The 21,905-nt window shown below is 42.7% G+C and overlaps 1 protein-coding gene across 4 annotated transcripts in view; it reads right to left on the bottom strand.

Annotated features, from left to right (window-relative positions):
* The window catches only part of LOC124045724 (glycogen synthase kinase-3 beta-like), a 37,042-nt gene extending 16,730 nt beyond the window's left edge, over window positions 1-20,312 (bottom strand). For 2 of the 4 annotated variants that reach the window (XR_006840895.1, XR_006840894.1), the window contains exons 1-2: window positions 19,467-20,312; window positions 4,286-4,479 (exon numbers count right to left, since the gene is read on the bottom strand). Coding sequence is in view for 2 of the 4 variants with exons in the window: in XM_046365283.1 (XP_046221239.1) it covers window positions 4,286-4,479; window positions 19,467-19,554 (282 nt within the window). In the remaining 2 variants the exon portion in view is untranslated. The remainder of the gene's footprint in view (window positions 1-4,285; window positions 4,480-19,466) is intronic. The other 2 variants (XM_046365283.1, XM_046365291.1) reach the window with 2 other exon arrangements.
* Window positions 20,313-21,905: the final 1,593 nt, after the last annotated feature.

Genomic DNA, 21,905 nt, shown 5'->3' on the forward strand with positions numbered 1-21,905 from the left:
CTTTGCCAACTGCTAGTGCCAGGGGTCTCCAACAGGTCGATCGTGATCTACCCGTAGCTCGCAGCCCACCTATGAGTGGCTCACCAAACTTTTCACGTGTTCCACCGCAAACTGTCATCAACACATCTCACAGTATCAGACACCGCAAGCTCCCGGCTATGATCTAATGTAAGCAACATTGACATTATCCCACCCCTGGTTAGCCACTATTGGCTTAAGCCAAACCTAACAATATCTGTCAATTCATTTCTAGTAACATTGCCCCTGTCTGTGTGGTGCGCACATTTCTCTATCGCTCCATGTGTAGCCAGTTGATGTGATAACCGTCTTGTGGGTTGACAGAAATACTTTCCCCAAAACCTTCTCAATCAAATGTTAACTGCAAAGTAGGCTTACCTGGCAGAAGTATATCTTGAGTAAGTATATTTGTATATTTTATTTGCTAACTTTGCCATGAAATGAGCAGCAACAGTACAGAACCATTGCTAGACCAGCACATTAGATGGCATATTCCTGCACAATTAAAAGGGCCAGTAGCACAATTAAAGGGGAATTACACATACAGTTCTCCCAGACCAAATAACCTCCATGAACCATTGTAACCAATATATAATCTAAACCCAGACATAATTTGGGAAAAGTTTGGTGACCCCTGGCCTAGGCTATAACCCCCCTAAACATACAGTAGACAGGTGCCACACTGAAAAAAATGCAACAACATTAGTTTGATAAAGACAAAGAGCATATTTTCATCAGAATCATTAGCCTACTCACCAGACAGATGTCGTCGCAATAATTCATCAACATACAGTTTTCATGTTAATCTGTTTAAAATCCCAAAGAACAGGCAGAATAAACTAAATTGCACGACTGTATGTCAAAAAGAAAACAAATTTTGGTTTGTAACCCTGAAGAAATTGTCTTTCAACTCGCCTAACAGAGCCCTGTTTTAAATTAAACTGTTCCAGAAGCTAGATGCGCATCACTTCGCAGTAATAACTTTTTTCATTTTGAAAAATATTTTGTTCCATTTTATTCTGTTATAATAGGTAATGTTTTTTTTATATATTAAAAGATAAAATAGCTGTGTCTTGACTGTGATAAGGGCTCAGAAAATTAGAGTGTCTTGTCTGCTAAATTAACATAACAAGGCTATGCCATTGCACCACCTAAGGCTTCTACAAACAAGCATCACTGCTGAGGTTACTGCCTTTTTGAAGATTGTATTCCAAGGTGTAATATAACCAGTTCATATTGCGGTTTAAAAAAAATGTATCTTAAATGGCACTTGTTTTTTTATTGACAGAATACACTGAGTGAACAAAAAATGAATCTCTTTCCATGACAGACTGACCAGGTGAACACAGTTGAAAGCTATGACCTCTTATTGATGTCACTTGTTAAATCCACTTCAATCAGTGTAGATCAGTGGTTCCCAAACGTTTTATAGTTCCGCACAACCACAAACATTCAACGTCCAGCTGCGTACCCCCTCCAGCACCAGGATCAGCGTACTCTCAAATGTTGTTTTTTGCCATCATTGTAAGCCTGCCATACACACACTATTCGATACTCATTCTTAAGTTGTCACAACCCTGCTCGTGGGAAATGACAAAGAACCAGGGCACAAATAATAATAATTCAATTTTCACAGAACCGCTTGTTGCAATTTCAATGAGGCTCTCTTGTTCAGATATTGGTAAGTGGACTGGAAACAGGGCATGAAAGGGATAACGAATCCAGTTGTTTGTTTCGTTCGTTTTGGGAAAGTACCTGCGTAATTGCACACCCAGCTCACTCAGGTGCTTCGCTATATCACATTTGACATTGTCCATATTCTTGAGTTCATTTGCACACAAAAAAATCATACAATGATGGAAAGACCTGTGTGTTGGTCGTCCCTGTTAATGTAGACAGAGAAGAGCTCCAACTTCTTAATCATAGCCTCAATTTTGTCCCGCACATTGAATATGGTTGCGGAGAGTCCCTGTAATCCTAGATTCAGATCATTCAGGCAAGAAAAAACATCACCCAGATAGGCCAGTCGTGTGAGAAACTCGTCATCATGCAAGTGGTCAGACAAGTGAAAATGATGGTCCGAAAGCCACTCCTACGTTGTCTTGGCTGTGTGCTTTGGGTCGTTGTCCTGTTGGAAGGTGAACCGTCGCCCCAGTCTGAGGTCCTGAGGGCTCTGGAGCAGGTTTTCATCAAGGACCCCTTTGTACTTTGCTCCGTTTATCTTTCCCTTGATCCTTACTAGTCTCCCAGTCCCTGCTGCTGAAAAACATCCCCAAAGCATGATGCTGCCATCACCATGCTTCACCGTAGGGATGGTATTGGCCAGGTGATGAGCGGTGTCTGGTTTCCTCCAGACGTGACACTTGGCATTCAGGCCAAAGAGTTCAATCTTGGTTTCATCAGACCAAAGAATCGTGTTTCTCATGGTCTGATAGTCCTTTAGGAGCCTTTTTGCAAACTTCAAGCGGGCTGTCATGTGCATTTTATTGAGGAGTGGCCACTCTACCATAAAAGCCCAATTGGTAGCGCTGCAGAGATGGTTGTTCTTCTGGAAGGTTCACCCATCTCCACAAAGGAATTCCCGGGGCTCTGTCAGAGTGGGATCTTAGTCACCTCCCTGACCAAGGCCCTTCCCCGCCGATTGCTCAGTTTGGCCGGGCGGCCAGCGCTAGGAAGAGTCTTGGTGGTTTTAAACTTCTTCCATTTAAGAATGATGAAGGACACTGTTATTGGAGACCTTCAATGCTGCAGACATTTTTTTGTATCTTTCCCCAGATCTGTGCCTCAACACAATCCTGTCTCGGAGCTCTAAGGACAATTCCTTCGACCTCATGGCTTGGGTTTTGCTCTGACATGCACTGTCTCAACTGTGGGAACATATATAGACAAGTGTGCGCCTTTCCAAATCATGTCCAATCAATTGAATTTACCACAGGAGGACTCATATCAAGTTGTAGAAACATCAAGGATGATCAATGGAAACAGGATGCACCTGGGCTCAATTTCGAGTCTCATAGCAAAGGGTCTGAATACTTATGTAATTAAGGTATTCCGTTTTTTTATTTTTAATAAGTTAGCAAACATTAAAAAAAAACAGTTTTTGCTTTTTCATTATGGGGTATTATGTGTAGATTGATTAAATAAAAATGTTCTTAATCCATTTTCGAATTAAGGCTGTAACGTAACAAAATGTGGAAAAAATTAAGGCGTCTGTGTGTGTATGTGTGTGTGTAACAGTCATGTGAGGAGACTTAGCGCTCAACAGTCATCGAGTTCACTCTTCCTAACAGCCCCTACATAGGGAGAGAGAAAAAGATGGGGGTTGGCTGCTATAAAGGGAAAACAACACCTAAAGAGTAAGAAACAATGTGTTAGAAGCTAAGTCTGCTACTGCCTTACGAGCCTGTCTGGCAGAGACTGCTAGCTAGGCTGCTAATCTTAGCCTGTTGAACTCTGAAAAAGACAATACCTCAAACCAACATATAACTTCTGTCCAACTGTTCAGTACATCTACTGCTCCAAAGCCAAAGCTAATGACCTGACAAATGACACTCCAAAGCTAGTAACATTAATGAAAATCCCAAGCTAGTAACTAATGCTAATGTAAATAGAGAAAAGAAGACTCTCTCTCTCTAGGACTGTCTGTCTGTGTCTTTGTCCTCAGGCTCTCAGCTAGCAGCAGGACACTGGCCAGTGCCACCATTCTAATGGTGACATCACCAACAGGACTGGCTGTCAACACAACAAGGAGCTGGGACATGTTCCCTCCTCTAAGGGACAACAACAACACATCAGTCAATCCTATTCACAGACCTACATGGGGATAGTGATGGTATCCTGAGGCCCAGGAGAAATTTGGTTACTATGGCGACAATCCTGAACTTCACACACACATACACACAGAGCAGCCATCGTTGCATTCACTGATACAACTGAGCAGATATGAACAGCTTTGGATTTAGGAGTTTGTTTCTGTAGTAGTCAGTGAGAGTGGTGGTGAACTGACTGACACTTAGTGTGTGTGTTTGTCTCGCTCTGCTCTACTAACGTGGTGCCTGTGATCCATTCACAAAAGGAAAGACAACAGTAGTGTGAACAGATGGAGTCATGCTTCACAGATGAACACACTCACACACTCTCTGAATGAAAGTCATCCGTTACAAAGAAAAGTAGAATAAAAAGATTGAAAGATGATTGAAGGATGTTACAGTTTCATGAGAGATCAGAGAAACTGTGTGTGTGTGTCTGTGACTGCAGTTTCGCTCACCTTAAACCGCTTGTCCTGCAGAACCTTCTTGATTGCCAGCAGTTCTCCAGAGTCACACAGCTTGGCCTGGTAGACCACTCCGAAGGAGCCATTCCCAATCACCTTGGTGTCTGTATAGCTGACCTCTTGGGGCCTGTCGGGCCCTTGGCCTGGGGTGGCCACCACCGTCGTCACCTTACTGCCATCCTTGTCCCCTGGAGGGAGGACAGAGAGAGGAGGAGGGGAGAGAAGGGGTGAGATTGGGGCGGCAGGGTAGCCTAGTGGTTAGTGCGTTGGACTAGTAACCGAAAAGTATCAAGTTCAGATCCCTGAGCTGACAAGGTACAAATCTGTCATTCTGCCCCTGAACAGGCAGTTAATCCACTGTTCCTAGGCAGTCATTGAAAATAAGAATTTGTTCTTAACTGACTTGCCTAGTTAAATAAAAGGTACAAAAAAAAGATAGTGCAGTGACTGTAGGGGAAATCAGTAAATGAGACTAGCTACGACACACTCAGATGATCACACTGTTAGGGTCATTTTACTAAGCCTGACACACACGTTATTACATGATCATATTACTAAGATATGATACACACATTTTAACAGTCATCCATGACTAAACATCCGTGGGACTGGGTTTGAATCTCTGCCAGTGACTTCCATGAATTACATTATTCAAGACGATTGGTACAGTCAGGGTCCATAAACTGGAATAGACAGGTTCACATATAACTCTCCTCCCTTTCCTTCCTCTACAGTACATTGCACAGCAGCCCATTGCCTTGGGATTATTGGGAGGCCTATTCCTGTTTAAGTGGGTTTAAACTGAAGTGCGCTGGAGTGTGTGTGTGTGTGTGTCAGGGTTAAAGTCTGTGTTAACTCCTTGTTAAAGGATAACCAGACCTGCCTAGCGTGCCGTGGTGGGTGTCGTAGCCATACCACCACCCTCAGCCCCTGCTACCAAGCACACATTTAGCTAGGAGTGAAACCTGTTCATATTATTATCATCCATGGGTGTCAAAGCCAAGATAATACATTTAAGTAAAAAATCCAAAATCAGTCAATATTTCCTGACTCACACTTACAATGACACAGATACTGAATCTCGATCCCACTCACATCCATAAACCGATTGACCCCCTAGCCACCTAAACCCTTGGTTCCTATAGCCTATAGTTCCCTCACAGACAGTCACATGTCATTAACATGACCCATCCCTTACACAAGACCCAGCGAAACTAGGTTATACATTTGCTAAATGTGTAACCTGGTTTGATTCCAGGCTGTATCACAAATGGCCATGATTGGGAGTCCCATAGGGCGGTGCACAATTGGCCCAGCGTCGTCCGGGTTAGGATTTGGCTGGGATAGGACGTCATTGTCAATAAGAATTTGTTATTAATGGGACTTGCCTAGTTAAATAAAGATTAAATAAAATAAAAAATAAAAAGAACTCTTCCATATTAGTCTGGATCATTGTCCAACCTGCTTGGGAGACAGTTAGAACAACTCTGTCATGTACTATCACAGCAGAATTCACTCTACTGCTGACTACTGTCAGCTGCTTCTGTGGTAAGTGTAGCTGCAGTGCTGAAAGGAAGGCGGGCAATGAAAAGATCAGCTGGATGAGTCTGTGGTGTGTTAATGCTGCTGAGCCAACACTAACAGACAGACTCTCGATACCAAACGCCTGCTGGTTATGAACCTGTCAAAATGAGACAGTGGATGAATGCTATGCTGAAAAAGGAGTACACTCACTTGGTCAATTGTTTGTGTGTCAGAGAAAAGGTTAAACAGCAGTAATTATTCCAGCAGCCTTGATGCAGTCTCACACACTCAGCAACTAGACCTGCAGAAACACACACTAATGCACGCTGCATCTCCCTCCCTCAGAGAGCGAGAGAATAGAACTGTCTACACAATCCAGCAGGATCGTTTCATGCCTCTTCACTTCCTGAAACCGTGAAAAACGTACACATCAGCCACACAAACACATGACCTTAGCCCTTAGGGGCGGGTAGGTAGCCTGGCAGGTAGGAGCGTTGGGCCGGTAACCGATGACATGGATGTTGATTAAGGCAGCCCCCACACCTATCTGATTCAGAGGGGTTGGGTTAAATGCGGAAGACACATCTGAGTTGAATGCATTCAATTGTTCAACTGACTAGGTATCCTCCCTTTTCCCCACATGTCCTATTTCTACTAAAGAGGGATGCCATGTTGACCCAACGTTCACTTGGACAATGTACGACTCAGCACACTACCTCCATCAATGCAGATAGTGTTAGTGGCAAGTAGGAATATGATCACAGTGCAGCACACACACACACACACACACACACACACACACACACACACACACACACACACACACACACACACACACACACACACACACACACACACACACACACACACACACACACACACACACACACACACATATTCAAGAGCAGGAAATGACAGACTACACAGAGAAGGCTTTCACACAGACGAGACAAATCACACATACGTTTGACCATCATGCTTATCGGTCTACTGGGTATTTTGCATAATTCTATGGAATTAAATTGGCATGTGTATTTTTGTTAGTCGTCATGAATCATTTATCCAATACAACTATCCCACGCACACAGCATAGGCCTACAGAGACTATTTTGAGGGGGGGTTTCTGCTGCAGCTCCTCAGCCGGTTGCTGCTGGGTGAAACATGTGCTGTTATAAGCCCAGTCATCGCGCAACAATTCTAAATGCAATCAAGTGTGAAAAACGGTTTTTATGGCCACAATTAAAAATAGCTATTTTTATTTGGTAATTGAAGCACGCCTCCCATTCAAGTGAAGGCAACGATAGGCAGTCTATCAGCACATCACCCACCACTTTACAATGTGAGCTATGCATTTTGAAAACATACTTAGGCCTAATTGTTTGAAAAGATATTATGAAGCATGCCTTACCTTGCTTCAAAGTAGCCTAGGCAATATAGAAACGTGGAGGCAATTCTTTCATAAAGACTTCATAGGCGGTGTGTTATATTCTCCTACATTCCATTCACATTTCCACCAACTTCAAAGTGTTTCCTTTCAAATGGTACCAGGAATGTGCATATCCTTGCGTCAGGTCCTGAGCTACAAGCAGTTAGATTTGGGTATGTCATTAAGGTGAAAATTGAAAAAAAAAGGGTGGCTCCTTAAGAGGAACTTGTGTTTCACATACAGTAATACTGGGCTCTACACCCCTGATCCTGGAGAACTACCCTCCTGAAGGTTTTCACTCCAACCCCAATTGTAACTAACCTGATTCAGCTAATTATTTCAAACAGGTGAGCTAGATTCGGGTTGGAGCCAAAACCTACAGGATGGAAGGTCTCCAGGAACAGGGTTGGAGCACTGCACTAACATATTAAGTCCAAAATCTAAAAGACGGCTTAAATCCAACTGAATTGTATCAATTCCAAAACTGTTATTATAATATCCTTGATCAGTTACTTTGTGTGATCATATCTTAATGTTCCCCAAAAAATGATGTCTTCTATTCTTTGCCATTTTAACCCACTTTAGCAGGCATTGCTGAACACAGTGCTCCTTCCACGAGCAGTCAGTGGAGGTAGAACTGCAAGCATTGTATGATGCTGCATGTGCCTCTAGCATTAAGGGTTGCGAGCAGTTGTGCACGTGACCTTGTTGATGGTGGGAATGGGTGGTCTCATCGTTGAATGACAATTTTGATATGTGTTCATTATGATCCATTATACCTCATAGCACAACAAACTACTTAATACTAATATATAAATATACTTGCAGAAAACGTTGTGTACAAGTAGTAGAAAGTCTGAAAGTGTTGAATTACCCACAATAAATATTATTAAAATGTAGTTCATTAAAACACACAATATTAAATCCAATATATATATTTTCAGTGTGGGTCTGGCCCGAAGCTGTCACTAGTGTACTTGTAACATTGTATCTAGCCTATTCTGGGCCCTCAGAGTTTCCTGCATCAGTGAGCTCGGGACAGACAGCTGTTTTTGCACAAAGGAAAAATGTTTAGTTATTTTATGATGTTTCCACTGGATATATGGGATCATCAGATCATGATATTTTGGTCTTTCACACTAAGACTTGGTACTTAGAGACAGAGATCCAAATCTTTCTCTCTCCTAAAGAAGACCCGTGGAGCAGTACTATCTAATGGGTGCGGCCTAAGGCAGAGACATCTGACATCTGGGTATCACTAGGGTTGGGCAATACTTGGGTCTCTTCTACGATATGCTACTCCAAATATCGCGATATCCCAAATAATCATTTTGTGCTGTTATTGACTAGATAAATCCAGCCTGTGCAACTTTTGTGCTTATTTACAATATTATAGTCACATTCTCATTAAATAATCTTAGTATGGAGAAAAAAACAAGGTTTAGTTAATACATTTTGACTTCATTTTCAACATATTGATACAGCCTAACTGATAAAACTGAGTCGTTTTGATTTGTAAAAGTTCAAATAGTCTTCACAATATATCATATTGAACGTCACAAAATTTCATCAATGTCAAATATCACAATATTCGATTTAATCATTTTAATTAATCAGCCCAACCCTAGATATCACCATGTTAATCAGTCATCACCTACCACAGGCCTTAATGGGAGGAGGAGAAGGGTTGTCAGTGTGTAGGCAATAACTATTACATTAGAGTAATAACTCAGACCCAATATTTAACATCCCTCTCTCCCTTTCACTCTTTCTTCTCAGTTCTCTCTGATGCTCAGTCTGTCGGTTTCTTTCTGTTTGTTCTTCAGTTGGTTTAACACCCTCTGTCCTTTTTTGCATGTTAACCGGCAATTTAAATTGAACATCATGTTCAATTTGTTCAGGTCTTCATTGAGACCGAAGGAAATAGAGTAAGAGAGAATGAGAAAGAGAAAAAGAAAGAGCTTTGAAATGCTAAACAAGCTGCTCATTTTTCTTGGCCAGCTGCTGGGCGGGGGGGCAACGTTCACTCAAGGACCATACACTCTGGCTACAGCTGCTTCAGAACATTGGCCAAGTTAGTCACACACACTGGCACATGTGCCTGGGGGGGGGCGAGAGAGGCCTGGTGTCTGGCTGTGTGTAATCCTGATGGTCTGGTGGGTGATTTTCTGTGATGAGACTTAAAAGGAGTCTCAGCCTGCAGCCTCGCCCCAACAACACGCATCACTATTTATAACACAGGTGTGGGTGGACAGAGGGAGCGTGAGATGGGGAGAGAGATAGGGGAAGGGGAGAGAGATGGGGGAGAGATGGGGGGAGAGGGAAAGGCATTATTCTGCAACCCTGTAAGTGCTAAATAATGCTTTCTAATCCTAACTCCCATCTGCATGCACACACACACTCTCAACCATACACTCAACCATACACTAATAGGGTCAATCATCCAGTGAAAGGGAAACTTGCATCGTGAAACAGTATCTGAGATCCGTCACCACTGCAACAGCACGAGCCCCCCACCTCTCTCTGAGTTGCCCACACACAGACTTACAGAAGTGCAGAAGGTGACAGGCCTAATGGTACTGTATGTAGAGCAAGGCTGGGGTTGAACTATGTATCGAAGCATCTTCAGTCTTATACATTGTGACACATAGGCCTACTCAAATGAGCCCATTCATAGAGGCAAACTACCTTTAGTGTCTATTCATGAAGGTATCGTCGGCTGTGGGAGTTTTGTTTAGTGCCCCAAGGCTCGTAACACACATTGTTTGCGATGGAAGACAACTAATTATCACAGGTGGTCGTCTCTATCTAGCATGCTCCAACACCTGTGTGTTAGTGTAACTGGGGAGGAAGTGTAGTGGAAGTGTAGCTCGTTGGCTGGAGGCTCAAGGCTGTACGCATCTGTGCAAACCTCCTACAGTTACATTGACTGACACTGAATTGATTAAGACCGAGCTCTCTCCGGAGCCTGTGGAGGATGTGCTCTGACACTTTCCCCGGACTTGGAGAGAAAAATGACTGCACAGCTAAATGTTCCTGGATGTAGCACAGAAGTTGTGTCACTGCTGGGGTTCTGGATACAACCCCAGTGTCCACTGCATTGTTCGGGGGAGAGAATGCTCCCTTACCTGCTTCAACAAAGGCCCACGCGGGGAAGTTTGTGCCTCTGCATCGCCAAAAGGTTAGTGGACAGTGTTTAGAGGCAAAGTGTTAATCTGCCTCGGGGCAACTGCTATGATGTTTCTTTATTTTCTCCGCCAATCTATATATTCACCAAAATGGACATACCATGTTGGTCAATACAGTTGAAGTCGGATGTTTACATACACCTTAGCCAAATACATTTAAACTCAGTTTTTCACAACTCCTGATTTAATCCTTGTACAAATTCCCAGTCTTAGGTCAGTTAGGATCACCACTTTATTATAAGAATGTGAAATGCCAGAATAATAGTAGAGAGAATAATTTATTTCAGTTTTTATTTCTTTCATCACATTCCAAGTGGGTCAGAAATTTACATACACTCAATTAGTATTTGGTAGCATTGCCTTTAAATTGTTAAACTTCTGTCAAATGTTTCGGGTAGCCTTCCACAAGCTTCCCACAATAAGTTGGGTGAATTCTGGCCCATTCCTCCTGACAGAGCTTGTGTAACTGAGTCAGGTTTGTAGGCCTCCTTGCCCGCACACGCTTTTTCAGTTCTGCCCACAAATTTTCTATAGGATTGACGTCAAGGCTTTGTGATGGCCACTCCAATACCTTGACTATGTGTCCTTAAGACATTTTGCCACAACTTTGGAAGTATGCTTGGGGTCACTGTCCATTTGGAAGACCCATTTGCGACCAAGCTTTAACTTCCTGACTGATGTCTTGGGATGTTGCTTCAAAATATCCACATCATTTTCCATCCTCATAATGCCATCTATTTTGTGAAGTGCACCAGTCCCTCCTGCAGCACCCCCACAACATGATGCTGCCACCCCCGTGCTTCACGGTTGGGATGGTGATCTTCGGCTTGCAAGCCTCCCCCTTTTTCCTCCAAACATAACAATGGTTATTATGGCTAAACAGTTCTATTTTTGTTTCATCAGACCAGAGGACATTTCTCCAAAAAGTATGATCTTTGTCCCCATATGCAGTTGCAAACTGTAGTCTGGCTTTTTTATGGAGGTTTTGGAAGTGGCTTCTTCATTGCTGAGAGGCCTTTCAGGTTATGTCGATATAGGACTCGTTTTACTGGATTTACTGGATATAGATACTTTTGTACCTATTTCCTCCAGCATCTTCACAAAGTCCTTTGCTGTAGTTCTGAGATTGATTTGCACTTTTCGCACCAAAGTACATTCATCTCTAGGAGACAGAACGCGTCATGCACTTGTGTCATGCACAAAGTAGATGTCCTAACCGACTTGCCAAAACTATAATTTGTTAACAAGAAATTTGTAGAGTGGTAGAAAAATTTGTTTGAATGACTTCAACCTAAGTGTATGTAAACTTCCGACTTCATCTGTATGTATCATGACCCAGTGCTCGTCTGGAATGTGCCATTCTGCTTTGCTGTCATGTCCATTCATTTGGGTAGTGTGTGCGTGTAAGGGGGGTGGTTAGAAAACTGAGCATGGTAGAGCCCACCTGTGCTTTATTGGTTGAGACAGGTCTTGCTTGATGAGAGGCTTTTTCTTTTGAATGCTGACATTTTGAAATCAGAACTGTGTGTGTGTGTGTGTGTGTGTGTGTGTGTGTGTGTGTGTGTGTGTGTGTGTGTGTGTGTGTGTGTGTGTGTGTGTGTGTGTGTGTGTGTGTGTGTGTGTGTGTGTGTGTGTGTGTGTGTGTGTGTGTGTGTGTGTGTGTGTGTATAGTACCAGTCAAAAGTTTGGACACACCTACTCATTCAAGGGGTTTTTCTTTATTTTAACTATTTTCTACATTGTAGAATAATAGAAGATATCAAAACTATGAAATAACACATATGGAAACATGTAGTAACCAACAAAAAAAGTGTTAAACAAATCAAAATATATTTTATATTTGAGATTTTTTCAAGTAGCCACCCTTGTCCTTGATGACAGGTTTGCACACTCTTATTTTATAATTTTATTCACTTAGCTACTTACTTTTTCTATTGTTGTTGAATTGTCGAGAGTTTAACCTGCAAGTATGCGTTTCATTAAAAATTAAAAATTGAAAATGAAATTTTGTCCTCAAATGTTCCGTAATCCAAAAATCTCACAGCTGGTAGAACTGATTAAATGAAGAGGTTTAATAACTTATTCCATTATACAGGTACATTGTATTCCTCATATCTCTTTATATTCATATAGCCTAGGGGTTATCTCTCATGTTTGGAGTTGTTTTCTTTACAGTTGGGTTGCCCTGGTCTTGTCGGTATAGAGTATCTTTAAAGATCAAATGCCCCTAAAAACCTACTTCTCCTTTAGAAAAACAGACTACATGGCATTGATATGAGTCAGAAACATTTATTCTACTGTCAAAATTGACTACAAAGTGTAAATAGAATCATTTTGGTCATAAGGTCAGTCTCATCCAAGACTGGTGGTGGTGACTGCATCACAACGTAAATGAAGGCTGGGTTTGTTTTAATCCTGCCCACAAAACACAAGTAACCATCAATTCGGAGCGCAGCTACATACGACCTGATCGCAATGCGTGTCGTAAATTTGTGTTGACTTTGGATATCCCTGTGGATAGGGACCATCTGTAAATTACACAATGTATATGGGACAATATGTTAAAATACTATAGCTCCAAACCACATATAAACTGTAGAAATTCATATACAAATATTGAAAGCGTGCAACATGAAAATATTGTCTCATTTACATTGTGTAATTTATTGACGGTCCCTAACTAGCCCCAGAGATAGGCTATCCAAAGTCAATGTCAGGTCGCACGCCAACAGACTGAAGGAAATTGGCAAAATCATTTGGCTAACACTTCCCACCTGCGAACACACGCGAGACACGCACATCAAACCACACTCCAAAACCAACTCATGTCAGTCATGGCCGCTAGCATTTCGTAATGAACCAAACCTAAAACGAGGCCATATCAGGAAGTGCAGTTGCCCATTAAAGACAAACTAATGACATGTTGCACCTCCAACGTGCTACCTTTAAAACGAGCCAGGAGGAGGCCGTATGTGAACAGCAGGCCAATAGAGCACTTAGAACAGCAAATTCTGAACGCCGTGTCTCCCGCTTGCTAGCGTAGTAACGACTACCTAGCGGCTTCCCTGTTTCATCTCTTGCTGTTCGCTGGACTGTTCATCAATCACGGTACTCCATTTTGTTTATCTGTCGGCCCCTGCCTCGAACGCAGGTGTAGTTAACTGACCTTCTCTGCCCATTCATCGCCATTTTACCTGTTGTTGTTGTCTTAGCTGATTAGCTGTTGTTGTCTTACCCGTTGTCTTATCTAGCTCTCCCAATCAACACCTGTGATTGCTTTATGTCTCTAATGTCAATATGCCTTGTATACTGTTGTTAAGGATAGTTATCATTGTTTTTGTTCACTGCGGAGCCCCTAGTCCCACTCAACATGCCTCAGATACCTCTTTTGTCCCATCTTCCACACATGCGGTGACCTCACCCAGCATAACTACTGCGTTCAGAGATGCAACCTCTCTTATCGTCACTCAATGCCTACGTTTACCTCCACTGTACCCGCACCCTACCGTCTGTACATTATGCCCTGAATCTATCCTACCACGCCCAGAAATCTGCTCCTTTTATTCTCTGTCCCCAATGCCTTATATCACCAGTTTTGATAGTCTTTAGCCGTACCCTCATCCTACTCCTCCTCTGTTCCTCGGGTGAAGTGGAGGTTAACCCAAGCCCTGCGTGTACCCAGGCGCTCTCATTTGTTGACTTCTGTAACCGTAAAAGCCTTGGTTTCATGCATGTAACATCAGAAGCCTCCTCCCTAAGTTTATTTTACTCACTGCTTTACCACACTCCGCCAACCCTGAAGTCCTTGCCGTGTCTGAATCCTGGTTTAGAAAGGTCACCAAAAATTCTGAGATTTCCATCCCCAAATACATTTTCCGTCAAGAGAACTGCCAAAGGGGGAGGAGTTGCAATATACTGCAGAGATAGCCTGCAAAGTTCTATGCCCAAACAGTTCGAGCTTCTAATTTAAAAAATGAATCTCTCCAGAAATAAGTCTCACTGTTAGCGCCTGTTATAGACCCCCCTCAGCTCCCAGCTGTGCCCTGGACACCATATGTGAATTGATTTCCCCCCATCTATTCATTCTGTTAGGTGACCTAAACTGGGGTATGGTTAACACCCTGGCAGTCCAACAATCTAAACTAGATGCCCTCAATCTCACACAAATGATCAAGGAACCCACCAGGTACAACCCTAAATCCTTAAACATGGGCACCCTCATAGATATTATCCTAACCAACTTGCCCTCCAAATATACCTCTGCTGTTTTCAATCTGAATCTCAGCGATCACTGCCTCATTGCCTGCATCCGCTATGGGTCCGCGGTCAAACAAACACTCCTCATCATTGTCTAACGCTCCCTAAAACACTTCTGCGAGCAGGCCTTTCTAATCGACCTTACCCGGGTATCCTGGAAGGATATAGACCTCATCCCGTCAGTAAAGGATGCCTTGTCGTTCTTTAAAAGTAATTTCCTCACCATCTTAAATAAGCATGCCTCTTTCAAAAAATGTAGCACTAAGAACAGATATAGCCCTTGCTTCACTCCAGACCTGACTGCCCTTGAACAGCACAAAAACATCATGTGGCGGAATGCACTAGCATCGAATAGTCCCCGCGATATTAAACTTTTCAGGGAAGTCAGGAACCAATACACGCAGTCAGTTAGGAAAGCAAAGGCTAACTTTTTCAAACAGAAATTTGCATCCTGTAGCTCTAACTTCAAAAAGGTTTTGGACACTAAAGTCCATTGAGAATAAGAGCACCTCCTCCCAGCTGCCCACTGCACTGAGGCTAGGAAACACTGTCACCACCAATTAATCCAAGATAATCTAGAATTTCAAGAAGCATTTCTCTACGGCTGGCCATACTTTCCTCCTGGCTACCCCATCCAACAGCTCCTTACCCCCCGCAGCTACTTGCCCAAGCCTCCCCAGCTTCTCCTTCACCCAAATAGCAGATGTTCTGAAAGAGCTGCAAAACCAGGGCCCATACAAATCAGCTGGGCTTGACAATCTGAACCCCCTCTTTCTAAAAGTATCCGCCGCCATTGTTGCAACACCTATTACTAGTCTGTTCAACCTCTCTTTAGTATCGTCTGAGATCTTTTAAAGATTGGAAAGCTGCATCGGACCTTTGGCAGTCTCTATGGGGGTGCCACAGGGTTAAATCCTCAGGCCGACTCTTTTCTCTGTATATATCAACAATGTCGCTCTTGCTGCAGGTGATTCCCTGAGCCGCCTCTACGTAGACGACACCATTCTGTATACATCTGGCCCTTCTTTGGACACTGTGTTAAACCTCCAAATGTGCTTCAATGCCATACAACACTCCTTACGTGGTCTACAACTGCTTTTGAACGCTAGTAAAACTAAATGCATGCTTTTCAACCGATCGCACCCGCCAGCCCGACTAGCATCACAACTCTGGACGGTTCTGACATAGAATATGTGGACAACTACAAATACCTAGGTGTCTGGATTAGAGGTCGACCTATTATGATTTTTCAACGCTGATACCGATTATTGGAGGACCAAAAAAGCCAATAACGATTAATTGGCAGATTATTTTTTAAATTTTTATGTATTTGTAATAATGACAATTACAACAATAATGAATGAACACTTATTCTAACTTAATATAATACATTTAAAAAATCAATTTAGCCTCAAGTAAATAACGAAATATGTTCAATTTGGTTTAAATAATGCAAAAACAAAGAGTTGGAGAAGAAAGTAAAAGTGCAATATGTGCTATGTAAGAAAGCTAACGTTTCAGTTCCTTGCTCAGAACATGAGAACATAAGAAAGCTGGTGGTTCCTTTTAACATGAGTTTTCAATATTCCCAGGTAAGAAGTTTTAGGTTGTAGTTATTATAAGAATTATAGGACTATTTCCCTCTATACCATTTGTATATAATTAACCGTTGACTATTGGATATTCTTATGGTCACTAGTGTAACTGTATAGCTTCCGTCCCTCTCCTCACTCCTCCCTGGGCTCGAACCAGCAACACAACGACAACAGTCACCACATCGAAGCAGCATTACCCATGCAGAGCAAGGGAAACACCACCCCAAGGCTCAGAGCGAGTGAAGTTTGAAACGCTATTAGCGCGCGCTAACTAGCCAGCCATTTCACTTCGGTTACACCAGCCTCATCTCGGGAGTTGATAGGCTTGAAGTCATAAACAGCGCAATGCTTGACGCACAACGAAGAGCTGCTGGCAAAACGCACGAGAGTGCTGTTTGAATTAATGTTTACGCGCCTGCTTCTGCCTACCACCGCTCAGTCAGATACTTAAATACTTGGATGCTCAGTCAGATTATATGCAACGCAGGACACGCTAGATAATATGTAGTAATATCATCAACCATGTGTAGTTAACTAGTGATTATGATTGATTGTTTTTTATAAGAGAAGTTTAATGCTAGCAACTTACCTTGGCTTACTGCATTTGCGTAACAGGCAGTCTCCTTGTGGAGTGCAACGAGAGAGAGGCAGGTCTTTATTGCGTTGGACTAGTTAACTGTAAGCTGACAAGGTGAAAATCTGTCGTTCTGCCCATGGACGAGGCAGTTAACCCACCGTTTCTATGCCGTCATTGAAAATAAGAATGTGTTCTTAACTGACTTGCCAAGTTAAATAAAGATTAAATAAAGGAAAATATATATAAATATATAAAGTTTCCAAAACTGTCAAAATATTGTCTGTGAGTATAACAGAACTGATATTCCAGGCAAAACCCTGAGGAAAATCAAACCTAGAAGTAGCTTCTATTTTGAAAACTCCATGTTCCATAGCCTGCCTTTACTCCATTTAAAGGGATATCAACCAGATTCGCTTCCTCAAGGTGTCAGTCTTTAGACATAGTTTCAGGCTTTTATTTTGAAAAATGAGCGAGAAAGAGAACATCGCGTCATTGTATGGGCGGGTGCCAGCAGCGTTTTGTATGCATAACAGAGTTTGGGCAGCCATTGCCTTTCCCTCTCCTACTGAAAAAGACAGTTGCGGTTGATATATTATCGATTATATATTTTTAAAACAACCTGAGGATTGATTATAAAAAAACATTTGACATGTTTCTGTGGACATTACGGATACTATTTGGAATTTGTCTGCGTTGTCGTGACCGCTCTCTCCTGTGGATTTCTGAACATAACACGCCAAACAAACGGAGGTATTTTGGATATAAAAATAATCTTTATGGAACAAAAGGAACATTTATTGTGTAACTGGGAGTCCCGTGAGTGGCAACATCCGAAGATCAAAGGTAAACGACTAATTTGATTGCTTTTCTGATTTTCATGACCAAGCTACTTGATGTTAGGTGTACATAATGTTTTGTCGAGCGATCGATAAACATACAAACGCTTGGATTGATTTCGCTGTAAAACATATTTTCAAAATTTGACACGACAGGTGGATTAACAAAAGGCTAAGCTGTGTTTTGCTATATTGCACTTGTGATTTCATGAATATAAACATTTTTAGTAATATTATTTGAATGTGGTGCTATGCAATTCAGCGGTTGTTGATGACAATTATCCCGTTAACGGGATGGCAGCCATAAGAAGTTAAAGAAAGGTGAAATAAATAAATAAAAATCAGCCAGGTGCAACTGGTAGGGAAGAGGATGATTTAGGTGACCCAGACACAGGCCCAAAACAAGTTAAGCTACCCCAGTATCCCCTTGAACATATAGGATTGCAAAACTAAAGAGATACAAGACACAGACACAGCAACAGAAGAGTAGATAGAGAGACACCAGACATGACAGAGACCGCAACACATGAATAGGATGATGGAGGAACTCCAAAAGAACAGAACAGGCCATAACAAACAAGAGGATAGACAGAGGAGACAGTAGCAAACAAGAACCTGAAACAACAACAGCCAAGACACAGAAAAAGTGGGGGGGTCAGATGAAGAGTGAACGGGACACAGACTATCACTTCAAGCTGCTCTATATATTCAAAATTAGTTGTATTTATTTGTACAATTTATAACAGGTGAAATACAGACTGTAAAAATATAAAACATGGATTACAAAGAATTTGAGGTGAAAAGGCCTGTGAAATTACTATTAAAACAATGATTTACTTTTACAAGGTCAAGACGAGAGAGGAGGGTAGACAAGAGACAGCAACAGACAACACAGAGAAAGTGATGAGAGAGACAGAGGATGGGGTGAGCACACAGTAGACCATTACTTAAATCTGCCCTATGGATTCTAATTACTGCACAGTGTGTGTGAGAGAGGGTGTTTGGGTATGGTGGGATTATTTAATCAGTTTGGCTCAGAGGGACAGGTCAGAGTCTGTTTGAAGTTGTTGAGTGGGTTTTGGTAATACACTGTATATGTATGTGTTCCAGAGAAGAGAGATCCACAGTAGCTATTATAAATGAGTACTGGCAGTGTCTGCTGTGGCAGGTGGGAAGGTGCAAGTTACCTGAAAAATATCTTCTCTCATTGTTGTAATTTCTCTTCCCAATGTTAATCTCAAAGTGCACCACATTCATGCATTTTACTGATGAAATTCCCTTTCATTTTTTTTGACGGGGGAGATTGCCCCCGGACCCCCCCTACTGGCTTTGGGCTAAGCCCCAAATATCTTCAAATCCTAGAAACGCCCTTGCAATTTCAACTGCACCCTCAGTCACTTTATCCTGGCGCTGGGTCGATCTGGAGAGATCAGTAATCGGTTAGCATAAATCTGGTGATCTGATGGACTAGACACTTTGAAAAATCTGCAAATGATGAGGCAAATCAGATTGACCCACTTGCCACAATGCTGGTGTGGGTGACTGCCAGCCCTGCCCCTCTCCCCCACATCACAGTGATCCCTCCCCACAGAAACCAGGGTGTCACTATGCCTGAGAATCTCAGCAAGGACACACAGAAGGAAAAGCCTACCTGTCCTTTCAGACCTAGCATCGAGTCAATGTGCTTAACAATGAGACTGCTAGGTTAGTTTAAATTGGTCTTATTCAAAAGGCTGGGAAGTTAGTTGGATGATTAAAAATGGTAGACTTACTGCTGACTTTCATAGAGCCAAAAGCCGAGGGCTGCGGCACTGGTTTGCAGCTCTCTGCGAAGGAGGTGGTTCTGGGCCGACCAGACATGATCCAATCCCCGAATCAAATACTGTAGACTACGTGAGTGTAGATGTCTTGGTAGGTTTATCTTTCTAAACCTTTGCATCCAAAAAATAACAGTTCCTTAATATGAATGTTTGATTATTCACAATATGATTTTTTTAAATCAACTCCTCTGTCCACGAGCTTTGACAGCCGTTATTTAGTCTATCAATCACCCTTTTTCGTCCACTAACAGTAATTCAAAGCATCCTATTTCCCTTTGAGCCCTCGTTTTCCTTCAGTTGCTAGGCCTTGGAGACACGTCTTCCAAATAAAATAATCATGAAGCTGGCCTCCGAATAAACCCACTGAACTGCTGGTTTGATTTCTCTAACGTGGTCACAGTTGAACACAAAATGACAAAAGTGAGGCGGTCAGACATGGGGAATGGTTGCTGTATATTCCTATAGATGCAGGGCCATGCAGTTCCTCTTTATATTCCGATGTGAAGACTCAATGACCCGACCGCCATGGCTGCTCGCTCTCCTACCCTACGGACGATTCAAACGGAAAAATCTGCCAGTTGCCCAATCAAAACGTGAACGATTTCTACGGCCCTTCAAATTTGTCCCAACTCCATACACCGCGACGTCCAAATACGGGTCTTGATGAAACTCTGTGCGTTTCGTTCTTCGGGAAGTGGCAGTCCAAGCCTGAAATTCTTCTTTATTCCTTCCTCCTCAGCTCGCTGTCTTTGTCACTACGGACCTTTGTAACGCTATTTGCGTAAATTGTGAGCCTTGGTTTTATGTGTAGATGCGCGTGGCGACAGGGTTACGCAAATAAACCACTGTAGAGAATCTGAGAATTGTGCACGCGCAAGGGTGAATCTGGGGTAGCCGATTCAGCCAATCCGAAGCGTATCCCTTGGCGATGGGCAGATAGCCCGTACTGTAGACCAATAAGGACGCTGTTCTTGTAAAACACATGGCATAATGTCCCTGACACCGCCCCTGGTGCTCAGAGGCTCGTGTCCGTGCGTTATGGGCACTGGGGAAATGGGCAGGGTAATCAGAGGGATTGATAGCAGTCTTAGCCAATCCAACTCAGGGACACACTAGTTGCACCAATGGCTGAACAGCTGCTACCGACAGTGCACCGGTAGCAATGTTGCAATGCGGGGATTCGATTAATCTCACTCAGACGCCCGAGAAGATGTGCACCGTTAAAAATTGATTGAATTTGATTTGTAACCGGGCGTGAGCGAACAGCGAATTCGGGTCAAAACAAAAGTGCTGAAGCACAAGCAAAGTAATGAGTAGGATTTTGTGTTTTCCCATGCTTTTGATAAAAGCGCGTTATCTTCCTTCCCAATGAAATCTAGATAGAAAATGCTAGCATTTATTTGATGGAAAACACATGTTTTATGTTTCTGGAGGATGCACCATGCTGCATTGTTGACAAAATGACGGAGCAGGTGCAGATTACTGTTGGATTTCAGAAGGGCACTCCTCCCTCCCCGTTTTTGCACGATGACGTGCCGGGTTGAGCCAACGTAAAATATCTCCCTCACTGTTGCTATGTCAACTCTTGTAATCTACCCAATAGCATGAGGTAGGCGAAAATTGCAATCTAATATGTGTGTGTGTGTGTGCGAGCGCGTGTGCATGCCAGCCAGAGTAAAGATTAAACAGCAGTAATTATGCCAATTAAAGACAACACTCACACACAGCAATTAGACCTGCTCTGTGTCTGACTGGGCCACCTGCAGAAACACACACACACACAAACTGTATCTCCCTCCCTCTCTGCATCTCTCTCTGACTGGGTGTGCAGATTTTCCAGCTGTGGGTATTGATTTCCACACATAATGTTTGTCATTGTTTGTGTGTGTGTGTAGTTGGAGGGTAAGGAATCATTGGCTATTATTATGTCATTACAATGTCATTACATTAGTAGGCCTACAGTATGTGAAGCCACACACACACATGTTATACACAGTATGTGATCTTGAACATAAAACCGTCTTGAAGGATAGAAATGAGTCATCCTTGATGGTTGCTCCGCAGGAGAACCCTACCCAAGTCATCTACTGTCTAAGAAGTTAAAGGGGCTTATGTGCTGTTTATTTGTACTCTTTTATGTATTTTATGTCTGAGGATGCTGTATCAAAGGGAGATTTTTTCCCGGGGTCCTGGTCTTTCAGCAGTGATGACGCAGGATAAAGAAGACCAGCATCAGAAACAGAGGCAGTGGTGCAGAAATAATGGGAGATGCTGCTTTCTCTTTAAGCAAACACTTCTCGGGGCGCGGGAGCACACACACACACACACACACACACACACACACACACACACACACACACACACACACACACACACACACACACACACACA

The sequence above is a fragment of the Oncorhynchus gorbuscha genome, linkage group LG01 (assembly GCF_021184085.1).
Source record: "Oncorhynchus gorbuscha isolate QuinsamMale2020 ecotype Even-year linkage group LG01, OgorEven_v1.0, whole genome shotgun sequence".
Lineage (NCBI taxonomy): Eukaryota > Metazoa > Chordata > Actinopteri > Salmoniformes > Salmonidae > Oncorhynchus > Oncorhynchus gorbuscha.